Here is an 11,883-nt window from a genome sequence, read left to right on the forward strand (position 1 = left end):
CTTAACGGCAATATACTCATAATGAGTTTTTCAGCCACAAAGTAATCATACTTTAATATACAATAGAAATTTTATAAATTAATATTCGATAAATTAATAATCTCTAAAACTTAAAAAAATTTGCCGGTCTCAATTTCGACTGATTCAAAATTTGATACAAATCAATAAAATAATATTTTCAAAAAATTATATGTAAATATATAGTTCCATTTAAAGTATAAATTAATAATTTTATATTTATATATATTATATAAATAAGAACATATTATTATATTGTTTGTTTTATATTCAAAATGAAATTATCTTTATATTTTTTTAACGCTTAGTCTATTTTTGATAAAATTTAGTAATATTATATCTAAAATAACTTTTAAATTCTATGCAATATATATTATATATACCCCTGGTATACACCAAGTAATATAATAAATAAATATAAATTTCAAATTTAAAAAATAACAATTAATATTTATACACTAAAATCAAATATTTTTATTATCTTAGAATAAACATATCTTAAAATAAGAAATCTAAATAAGAATTTTTTTGTAAATTAATACTTCTATAATTCATAAAATTTTTAAATCTCAACATTATTAATTTATAGAGATTCTACCGTAGTTTCAGAAAATAATTAAATATTATCCAATTTAAAAAAACTAAACCACTCATGTTTATAGGTAGTTCTTAACAACATATCTTAGATTAAATAAGATTAAAAAATTAAAGCAAAAGAAGAAAATACAAAGAATGTATCTTAGTTAGGAGAAGCAAGGAAAGGTTCTTAATACACGTGTCGATACAAGAATGAGCAGAGAGAAAATGGAGGGATCATATTGAAAGATCTGGTCACGACGGGGTCCACCGTTAATGATTAAAAAAAATAAGAACCTTCAAGTGGGTTTTGTTGATAAACATGCTCTTAAAACAGACACATAGCTAAATGAGTATCTAGAAAATATCTAAAAAGTTCCAAATGAAGAACTTGTGGCTTGCATGTCTTTTTTTTTTTTTTTTTCCGTCAAAGGTTTTCATTAAACAGGGCCTAAGCCACAAAATTACAAAGCCCACTACGGAGCACACAGTCCACAGAAGAGCACCCAGTACCCAAATGGGCTACAAAACCGACAGGCCCAACTTGGAAAACCCTAATACCCGAAGCTCTAAACGACGCTGGCTTCTCGAAAATCAGATCTTGAGTGGAGGCCACGTGTAACCATCTTCGGAAAAGAGGGACACGCGTCGCTACAGCCATCACCTCGTCGCCGCTTCTCACCAAACCACTTCTCACCATCGTCCGGCGAACCACAAATCGAATCGCCGAACACACCGGAGTTCATCACTCCCTTAGCTTCATCGCAATCATCTTCATCTCTTGAGGAATCATAACCCAGGAAGCATCAATCGCCGAAGCGAGAGCTAAAACTACAAACAGTGACCACCCTCCTCAAAGGATAAAATGTCGCGCACAAACAAACGCCACCCTCGACTGAGAGCTTCCCTCGTCCTCCGACGAGATCTCATCCATCATAAACCTACCAGACCCATAATCTAACAAGATAAGCAAACTAAAATTAACCATAACCCAGAAATAGGGCGCCAAAATCCGACAGCGCAAGGCAAGAGATCGCCTTCACGCCCCGACAACAAGACCGGAGTCGATGGATCTTTAGGAGCCTCCACCTCCCGGAAGAAAAACCGGCAGCGACGGATCTATGGTAGCCTCCATCTCCCGGACTCACACCTTGAACTTGCGAGCCTATCTTCTCACGCCCTGAGTCTCCACCGTGCGCGTCTTCCCTCCAAGCGAGGAGCCACCGTTGAAGATGGCGCCAATCCAGAGCTCGGACAAGGCGAACAGTTAGAGAAGGCAGAGAAGAGGCAATAGAAGCAGCTTGACGGAAGAAACAAAGGTACCGGCGGTGGCACGGACGCTCACGCGCCGGCCGACCGCCGATTCCGAAACTAGATCGCCTTTCTCTCTCTTTGGTCTCTCTTTTGTTTACTCGTTTCTTACGTTTTTCAAACGTTATATATATATATTTGATTATTTTATTCCCAGATACTTTTTTTTTGTCAACCCCAGATATATATTAACATCCCAACAAAGATGCTCTTAATGTGGCACTGGCACATATACAGTCATAACGATCAACATTATCATTTAAATTACTATTCACACAAAATATAAATATTATCATTCCATCTTTGATAAGATCTTGCTTTATCTTCTAATCATAATTTTGTGTATGTAAGGAAGTAATAGATTGTGTTCCCCATATACATATTTGGTATTGACGTTTAATGTAATACTCTTAAATTTGTTACCCTATAAATAGGAAGCTCAAACGCTTCAGTTTACTTCAACTAATCAAAAGGCTAAGAAAGAAAATAGAACTTAGATCGATGGCGTCTAGGTTTCTGATCCTGTGTTTCTCGCCTCTCTTTTTCTTCTTCTTCCTTGCTGTCGCAGGTGCTCAGACTAATGCATTTCACGGTGAAGAAAAGGTCTTCGACGTAAGAAACTACGGTGCTCGTGGCCACCTCGAAAGAAACAATACTCTTGCGTTTACAGAAGCGTGGAGCAAAGCTTGTCAATGGACTGGTGGAAGATCAAAGGTCTATATTCCCGCCGGAGAATTCTATCTCGATCAAATAGCGTTCTACGGTCCTTGCAAAAGTCATATTACTTTTACAATCAAAGGAACGTTGTTCGCTCCTCGGACCCTTTACGCCGACAAAAAAGCAGAATGGATCTCTTTCCGGTACGTCGATAACCTCACCGTCAACGGAGGTGGAACACTTGACGGTCGAGGATCTTACTCCTGGCCTCTCAATGATTGTAACAAAAACGTCAACTGTCGTGCTATGGCTATGAACATTGGGTTTGCTTTCGTTAGATCCTCGAGGGTTAACGGTCTAAAATCGCTCAACAGCAAAATGGGACACTTCAACTTATTCGCAGTCGAGGATTTTGACATTACCGGCGTCGTCATCACCGCTCCCGAAGACAGCCCTAACACCGACGGAATCAAGATCGGGAGATCTAAGAATATGCATATTTCCAACGTCACTATCGGAACCGGTGACGATTGTATCGCAATTCTTGACGGTACCACCAACTTGGATATCTCTAATGCCAGGTATATATCTCAAGTAACACAACATATGTATAACTACCTTAACCATAAGATATATTTCAAGAAAATTTTAGGCTGTAACTAAACGCTTTAAAAATATATTCAAAATATTCTCTCTTTTTGGTATTAACAATATATTAGTGTTACATTTTATGTGGATTCAATACATATTGATGTTCTGATATCTTCCAACACCAGGTGCGGACCAGGGCACGGGATTAGTGTCGGGAGCATTGGGAGATACAAAGATGAGAAGAATATTGAGGGCATAACCGTAAGAAACTCTGTATTCAAAGGTACAATGAACGGTATAAGGATCAAAACATGGGCTAAGTCGGTCTCGCAGACTTCGGTTTCGAAATTCTTGTTCGAGAATATCCAAATGATCGATGCTGGAAACCCCATCGTCATCGACCAGCGGTATTGTCCACACAATCAATGCGACAGTTCTGGAGACTATCATTCTCATGTTCAGATCAAAGACGTGAAGTATAACAACATTTGGGGAACGTCGAAGACTCGAGCGGCTTTGATGATGCAGTGTAGTAAAACGTTTCCTTGTCAAGGCGTTGAGCTCTCAGACATCGACTTGGTGTACAAAGGAAACGGGCCTGCCACGGCTACGTGTGAGAACGTTGGTGGTTCAGTTCATGGGAAGATCGTGCCTGGTGATTGCCGGATGTGATGATTTAAAACTAGTCATGTGTTAGTTTTTAGATTGTATAGGCAGAACCGGTCTAAATCTTCCGAGGCCCCATACAAAACTAAAAATAATAATTTTAATATCAGAAAATATATTATATATTTATGCAAAATTTATTTATTATAATAATTATACATTTTATAGAAACAAACAACTGATATCAATTCTAAAAAAAAAATTTACATATAACATAATTCAATTAGCTTATCTGGTTTTCTTGCATGCTATAGTTTGTGTCTTGACCGTCTTTTTCAAATAGTATATAACAATGTTATATTTTTATTTCATGAAAAAGATTGTAACTATTCACCTAAATATATTTTAGTACTTGTTTTTAAAGTATGAGTAGTGTAATTTATAGATTTTCACTGATTATATTGGCAAATTACATTTACATTACATGAGATACTCAAAGAATAAAAGAATAAACTCATTTTTTGTATTGAGAAAATATTATTAAATCATCAACTTTCAAATTTGATTAAAATACAGCATCAACTTTTCGCTAAACCAAAAACAAATACTGAAATTTTGTTGACAAATCATTATAATCATAAACTTTCGTTGAACATATCATTTTATTCATATCGTTAGACAACAATTATATTGATTAATAGTATGCCTAAAATGAATTTTAAATTTGATGATTTTTTTACACAAATATAAATCAACATTTTTAAAAAAATATTGAAAATATATTTTTAATAACATCAATAAAAAACTTTAGATAAGAAATAACTACGACTAAAATATTTAAGTTTTTCATTTTATCAAAATAAAAATTTCTATTATTTTCATTTATATTCTAAAATAATTAGTTAACATATCATTAATTGACTATTTAGTTATAAAATGATTATGAAGAACTTTTATAATTACTTACTATAAACTATTTATACAATCTTATTTGGATTATGTTTTATAATTTTACTGTCAAGAAGTTGTTAGGGAAATGTTAATTCAACTTTTATTGTCAAATGAAAAGAGTTATCAATTGATGGATTCTTCATGTTCTTTATGTTTATAATAAATATCTTCAAAAAAAGTTTATATAATTTCTATAAAGGAGTTACACATTTTTATGCATTTTAATGATTTTTTTTTTACTAAAGACTGTTAAGATCAAAAATATAGCTACATGATGAGAATTATGAAGAATTTATATACCACTAATTTTATTCTTATAAGAATCAAAATATACTAATAACTTTAAAATAAAAATAAAAAATAAAAAATAGACAAAAAATTATGGAACATAATCCAATTGGGGTTATATAAATAGTTACAAAATTGGCTTTATTATCGTAAATAATTTTTAAAGTTCTTTATAATTATTTAAAATTGTTTAAATTTATTTTTGAAGAAAATGATGAAAAAAAATTATTTTAATTTATTCAATATTTATATTGTTCTTAAATAATTTATTCTAAAAGTTAACATCCGTTTTTTTTTTAAAAAAAGTTGATTGATATTTATGCCAAAAAAATCATCAACTTTAAAAATTATTTTAGACATATTGTTAGTCACTATAACTGTTGACTAAAATGATATGGTTAATTAAAAATTTATGATTAAAATGGTTTATCAACAAAAGTTCGGTGTTTTTCTGTTTACCATAAAGTTTGATGTTTTATTTCAACTAAATTTGAAAATTGATTATTTAAATAATTTTTTTTCCAATTTATATTTGTTTCTTGCTGTGTGTTCTATTCCAAAAGTAGTTGATTCTAAAGTGGATCAAAACTAGAACATAAAATTTGTTTTTATCTCTAATTTTATTTACTTCTACTCCAAAAAAATTCTTGCTAAATCTAGATTTCTTTCTCTTCCTTTTTCCATATAAATATTTCTAGTAAATCTACAATTTGAAATTCAAAAATTTAAATATATTCTTGTTGACCGAGTCGCATAAGAGTTTGAAATGTTGACATCAAGAGGACACTACCTTGGAATGTGGAATGAAACTAACAAATGTTAATCGAATTATTTCAAAATTTTATTTTTACCTTTCATTAAATTCATTTCCTTATCTTGAATTCTTTGTTGTGTTTCAACAAACAAAAATTTCTAATATTATTTCAAGTTTTCAACGAACTAGGAATGATTTATACGTATGCTCATGCTTTCTTTCTTCTATAGTGACTATATACAAATCATCTTTAAATCTATACAGAAACCAACTAAGTTAACACGGCTGCGCCGGTGGAGGTAAATCGCCGCACGTGGCAGACACAATCACTTTCCCGGCACGTTCTCCAGACTCTATCAGCATCAACACCACTTCCCTCATCGTAGGTCGATCCGAAGGCGAAGATTTCGTACAGAGCACAGCAATTTTCGTGACCGTGATCATGTGAGCAAGAATCACATCGTCTTCTACCTTGGTTAGATAAGGATCAAGTATCTCACTTGTCAACGAATGATCTCTGATATGGTTTCTTGTCCACGTGGCGAGATCTCCACCTTGGTCGATCGGTTGAACCGGAGTCTTTCCGGTTAACAGTTCAAGGAGTACAACTCCGAAGCTGTAGATATCGCATTTCTCCGTTACTTTCATTGTGTACGCATACTCTGCAAAACAAAATAAACCGGTTTTCAGATTAAGTCCGGTTAACTCAGAATCTAAATATCTAAACCGTAAGAACGTACATGTTTGGAATTAGCACCGGTTAAACCAGAATCTACCTGTTTTGAGATTAACCCCGTTAACTCAGAAACTAAATGTCTAAGGGTTTGATTGGCAGAGCATTAGCATTAGCATTATGCTCCTTATTATCCAATCAACATTGATCATAAAAGCATTTAGAAAAGCATTTACAAGATGCTAATGCTCTCCAAATGCTCTTTGCTCAATGCTCTCATATGAAGCTTTTGAAAGAGCATTTGCATTTTGAATTTATATATATTCAAAAATAATTATATGTAATTAAATTATGTGTGTTTAATAATATAAAAATATGCTTATAATCAAAAATAAAATTATATTTAAAAAAACTAAAATTTGTGATTAATTATTTTATTTTTTAAAATAACAATATTTCACATTTAAAATACAATAAAATTTATATAATTACACATATCATTCATTATTTTTAGTAAAATACATAAAATAATATATATTTATATATTATAAAATAAACACATTTATATTATTTATAAATAAATAAATTATATGTCATAGATTATTTTTTATGATAATATTATATATGGATCATTTATTTCTCAAACAATAAATAAATAATGATAATTTTTATATAAATTACTTTTTAAAATTTATTTATTTTATTTAATATTATCAAATTTTTTTTTCCAAAAATAAATTTTATTTTTAAATAGTTTTATTTTATTTTTTAAATAATACTATTTCACATTTAAAAATTAATTTAATTTATAAAATTAAATAAGATTCATTATTTTTAATAACAAATATATTATTAATATATATTATAATTTAATATATATTATTTTAAAATAAATATATTATATACTAACTTTTATGATAATTTTAAAATTGTATAATGCTACTGCTCTACCAATCACTTTATTAAAAATTTTAGTGAAAGCATATAGCTTCTACAGCATACTGCTTCTACAGCATTCTGCTACTGCTTTTTCATCTGCTGTACCAATCGAGGTCTAAACCGTAAGAAACACGAATGTATTGAGATTAATCCCGGTTAACTTAGAATCTAAGTATCTAAACCGTAAGAACATACCGGGTTTGAGATTAACTTCGGTTAACTCAGATTCTAATGTATAAACCGTAAGAACATATCTGTTTTGAGATTAAACCTGGTAAACTCAAAATCAACATGTCTAAAACCCTAAAATCACACCGGTTTTGAGATTAACCAAATGTCTAAACCGTAGGAACAAACTGGGTTTTAGATTTAAGTCTGGTTCTGTGACAAAAAAAAAGATTAAGGCTGGTTAACTCAGAATCTAACTGTCTAAACCGTAGAAACATACCGGGAGCGATGTAACCGTAAGAACCAGCTACTGCTGAGACAGATTTGGACACTGGCATGTCAATGACCTTAGCCAAACCGAAGTCCCCGACATGAGCTTCAAAGTTCTCATCAAGTAAAATGTTATTAGACTTGATGTCACGGTGAATAATCCTCGGTTTACAATCATGATGCAAGTAAGCAAGACCTTCCGCCGCACCGAGCGCGATCCCAAACCGAGTCGGCCAATCAAGTCCATACGACTTCCCTCCGTGTAGAATCTCACCTAAGCTTCCTCTAGACATGTACTCGTACAGCAAAAGATTCGAGTTCGAGCCCTGGTGGTAACAGAAACTGTACAGCCTCACAATGTTCCTGTGCCGGATCTTGCCTAGCGTAAGAATCTCCGCGCGGAAACTGTTATCCGTGTTATTGTTATTACCGCCTTCTCTGTTCGATCCTAGCTTTTTAACCGCGATGGTTTTACCCGACGGCATAACCGCCTTGTAAACCGTCCCGCAAGCTCCTTTACCGATGATGTAGCTTTCGTGGAAGCCTTTCGTCGTTTCGAGGATGTCTTTAACGGTGAACCGTTCTTTCGGGACGAAGTAGATGTCCGACTCCTGAAAGAACGGTTCCTTGTCGTGCACGTAAGGAGGCTTAGCCTCGGCGGGGTGCTGTCTAAGGAAATGAACTACGATAGCTATGAGGAAAAGAGAGATTCCGCCGACGACCGAAGACAAGACGACGACGATTCTTCTCCGGCGACGAAGGGCGGAGTCTGATCTGAGAGGCGAAAGGTTGCTCCAAGAAGAGAGGTTAGAGTCGCAGCTTCTCAGATGCCCGCCGCAGAGTCCTCTATCTCCGAGGAAGCTAGTTAGACTCATGTTTTGAAAGAGAGGTGTGAGCGGTAACGGTCCGGTCAGATTATTGTAGGAGAAGTTGCAGCCGAGTAAGCTCGATAAGTTCTCGAACGTCGTTGGTATCTCGCCGCTCAAGTGGTTGTTGTTGAGAGATAGGTACATGAGGAGATAAAGGTTCCCTAGCTCAGGCGGTATCTGGCCGCTGAAATCGTTGTAGCTCAAGTTCATCGCGATCTGGAGACTCGAGAGGGAACCTAGCTGAGGAGGTATGGTTCCAGAGAACGAGTTTCCTCCCATCTGGAGCTCGGTTAGATGCGTGAGGTTACCAATGGTGAACGGTATGTTGCCGGATAATCTGTTTTCGTTGAGTCTGAGGATCTCTAGCTGATGCAGGCTTCCTAGCTCGCAAGGCAGATGGCCGATGAAACCGTTCCGGCTCAGGTCGAGTCTTTGAAGCATCTTGCAGTTGGATATCTCCGACGGGATTGGTCCGGTTAGAGAGTTTGATGAGACGTTAAAAGTGACTAGGCTGGAGAGGTTACTGATCTGTTTCGGTAGGTTTGAGGAGAACCGGTTAGCTGCCAGGTGAAGCCTTTGAATCCTATGGCAAATGCTTATCTCAGGTGGCAACGATCCGCTAAACCGGTTTTGATCCAGCTCTATAGCGGAGAGATTGACAAGCTTGCATAACTCGGTCGGGAACTGACCGGTTAGTCGGTTACCAACGACTCTAAGCTGCTGGAGCGGTTTGCAGGTCAGGACACCCGGTGGGATTTCTCCGAATATCCGGTTCGAACCGAGATTCAAGAGGATGAGATTCGATTGGTTACAGATAGAAGGCGGTATCTTCCCCGAGAGCTGGTTCTCGGAGAAGTCAACAACCCATAGAGGACTGTACATACCGAGACCCTGAGGGATCACACCGCTTAGCGAGTTGTGGAAGAGCTGAAGCTGACGCATTGAAGTAAGGTTCTGAAAACCGGACGGTATAGGACCGGTTAAGGAATTGATTGAGAGATCAAGCTTCATCAGATTCTTCAACTCACTAATCTCATCCGGTATAGTTCCGGTTAACTTGTTCTGAAACAAATACAAGAGCTTCAGCTCACTGATCTTGCTCAGCTCAACAGGGATCTCACCGGTCAACATATTCTCCGAAAAATCGATCTCCATGGCTCTGGAAAGGTTACCAAGCTCCCTTGGGATAGTCCCATTCAACTGGTTTTGGTACAGATACAGCTTCTTCAATGACTTCATGTTACCAATCTCTGAAGGTATCGGTCCAACGAACGAGTTAACGTACAGAGCAAGTATCTCAAGCCGCGTTAGGTTCCCAATCTCTTTCGGAATCGTCCCTGAGAACTTGTTCTGCCACAGGATCACCTCCTTGAGTTTCACAAGCCTCCCAATCTCCTTGGGAAGCTCTCCAGAGATGAGGTTCTGCGCGAGACCGAGGAGTTTCAGGTTAAGGCATCTACCGATCTCGTTAGGAAGCTCTCCAGAGAACTCGTTCTGCCCCGCTCGAAACGACGTCAGCTTGGTGAGGTTCCCTATAGAATGAGGCAGTGGACCGGTCAAGTTGTTGGTGTAAGCCACAAGCTCTTCCAAGTTCCGTAACTCGCCGATCTCTTCAGGCAAGGGACCAGAGAGCTTGTTGTTGCAAATGTTGAAGCTTCTAAGAGCAGACAGCTTCCTGATCTCGACGGGTATAGAACCACCGAACTGGTTGTTGTTCAGAAACATGACTTCGAGGTTAGAACAGTTCCCAATCTCACTAGGGATGTCTCCGGTTAACTCGTTGTAAGCGAGGTTAAGATACACCAAGTTAACCAAACCGCCAATGCTGGGGGTTAATACACCAGAGAGGTTCATAGAGCTCAAGTCAAGAGATGTCACCATTAGATTGTTGCTGCTGTTGCTGCAGTTCACACCTATCCAGTTACACGGCGACTCGTCATTGCCGTTCCAGTTGTGGAGACGGTTGAAAGAATCTTGAAATCCTCTGTTCTTCAACTCCATGAGAAACTGACCGTCTCTGTTCAGACATTCTGATGTCCAGACCACAAGTGTTAAAAGAAACAGAACTCCACCAAACATTGGTTTCGGTTCTGTCTTAAACTCAGAGATCCAACCCATTGATAATAAAAGGTCAGCACCTGGCAACCACATAGATTCACATAAAAACTCAGAGAATGCTTTTGGCAAGTAAAAATCAAATCTTTTTAATTCAAACAGAAACAGAGCATTAACCCTACAGGTTAGATCTATGATTTGCAACAGGGATAAAAAAGGAATCTTTAAGAAATGAAATGACTTTTCTTACTTGTGTAAAAGAGGTTTTAGAATATCTCTTCAGCTTTTTGTCTTTTTGATTCCTCAAAATAAAAAACTCTCAGAGAGAAAGAGATCTCATTTGAGTGTTGCGGGAATCAAAAAGAGATCATCTTTGATCTGGGAATCAAAGCAGAATCAGTAAAAAAAACTCACAAAAAGGTGAGAAAATAAAGGAGCTTTTAAATCCAAATAAACTTTATGGATATAGATAGCTCCACGATCCCAAGAATTAAAAGAGAAGCTAGAAAAAAGTGAGAGAGGGAGAGATAGTGATGAGAAATCGATGAGTGTATATTCCAATAAGGATTTTTTGATTATTATGGAAAGTATAAGCAAGTTTTGCTTTGGCTTGGAGGCAATTGCTCAAGAGCCCTTAAATGAGAAAGAGCAAATCTCCTATGGTCCCCTAAAATCTCCTATACCCCATTTTCATTAACTCACTGCGAAGTTACAAAATTGCCCCCGTCGGCTTTTTAAAAAGAAAAAGAAGAAATCAAATTTAATTCTGTTGGTATGGTTTTCGGTATGGTTTTCGGTATGGTTAAAGAGATTTTGGTTGAGGCATTTCGGTTTCGGTTTCCAATTGAATTTGAATTGAAAAAATACTAAAAATAAAAGAAATTAAAAAATTAAAAAAGCAAATCGATCGACATCGAGAGCTCACTCTCTCTCCTCAAGTCGAGCTTCTCCCTCTCCTCTGAACTCGAGCTTCTCCCCTCTGAACTCGAGCTCACTGGTCGCTCCTCTGACTCGAGCGCACTGTCTCTCCTCTGAACTCCAGCTCACTCTTATCTGTCTTGTTCTTCTGGTTGTTTCCCAGCGAGCTCTCTGAGGCCTCGAGCTCTCTCCTCAGTTGTCGAAGTCGATAGGTACTCCGGCGAGCCTCTACTCCGGCG

The 11,883-nt window shown here is 36.3% G+C and overlaps 2 protein-coding genes across 2 annotated transcripts; one reads left to right on the forward strand and one right to left on the reverse strand.

The window, feature by feature from the left end:
* The first annotated feature begins 2,390 nt into the window (after positions 1-2,390).
* Positions 2,391-3,891, forward strand: LOC108853401 (exopolygalacturonase). Its single transcript, XM_018626816.2, has 2 exons — positions 2,391-3,143; positions 3,339-3,891. Exons 1-2 carry the CDS (start codon positions 2,407-2,409, stop codon positions 3,823-3,825), a joined length of 1,224 nt encoding a protein of 407 aa, XP_018482318.2. The 5' UTR covers positions 2,391-2,406; the 3' UTR covers positions 3,826-3,891.
* A 2,008-nt stretch (positions 3,892-5,899) lies between these two features.
* On the reverse strand, positions 5,900-11,354 carry LOC108837785 (probable leucine-rich repeat receptor-like protein kinase At2g33170). The gene is made up of 3 exons (XM_057008670.1): positions 10,977-11,354; positions 7,813-10,809; positions 5,900-6,414 (listed from the first exon to the last, which is right to left on the reverse strand). The coding sequence occupies exons 2-3, from the start codon at positions 10,787-10,789 to the stop codon at positions 6,029-6,031; spliced, it is 3,363 nt and encodes a 1,120-aa protein (XP_056864650.1). The 5' UTR covers positions 10,790-10,809; positions 10,977-11,354; the 3' UTR covers positions 5,900-6,028.
* Between the last annotated feature and the right edge of the window lie 529 nt (positions 11,355-11,883).

The sequence above is a fragment of the Raphanus sativus genome, chromosome 4 (genome assembly GCF_000801105.2).
Source record: "Raphanus sativus cultivar WK10039 chromosome 4, ASM80110v3, whole genome shotgun sequence".
Taxonomy (NCBI): domain Eukaryota; kingdom Viridiplantae; phylum Streptophyta; class Magnoliopsida; order Brassicales; family Brassicaceae; genus Raphanus; species Raphanus sativus.

Bases quoted from the DNA above. Each gene is read 5' to 3' on its own strand.
- LOC108853401 (XM_018626816.2), top strand. From the start codon at position 2,407: ATGGCGTCTAGGTTTCTGATCCTGTGTTTCTCGCCTCTCTTTTTCTTC. The intron at 3,144-3,338 runs GTATATATCTCA...TTCCAACACCAG, and splicing joins TTGGATATCTCTAATGCCAG to GTGCGGACCAGGGCACGGGA.
- LOC108837785 (XM_057008670.1), bottom strand. From the start codon at position 10,789: ATGGGTTGGATCTCTGAGTTTAAGACAGAACCGAAACCAATGTTTGGT. The intron at 6,415-7,812 runs GTATGTTTCTAC...TTTGTTTTGCAG, and splicing joins TTACGGTTACATCGCTCCCG to AGTATGCGTACACAATGAAA.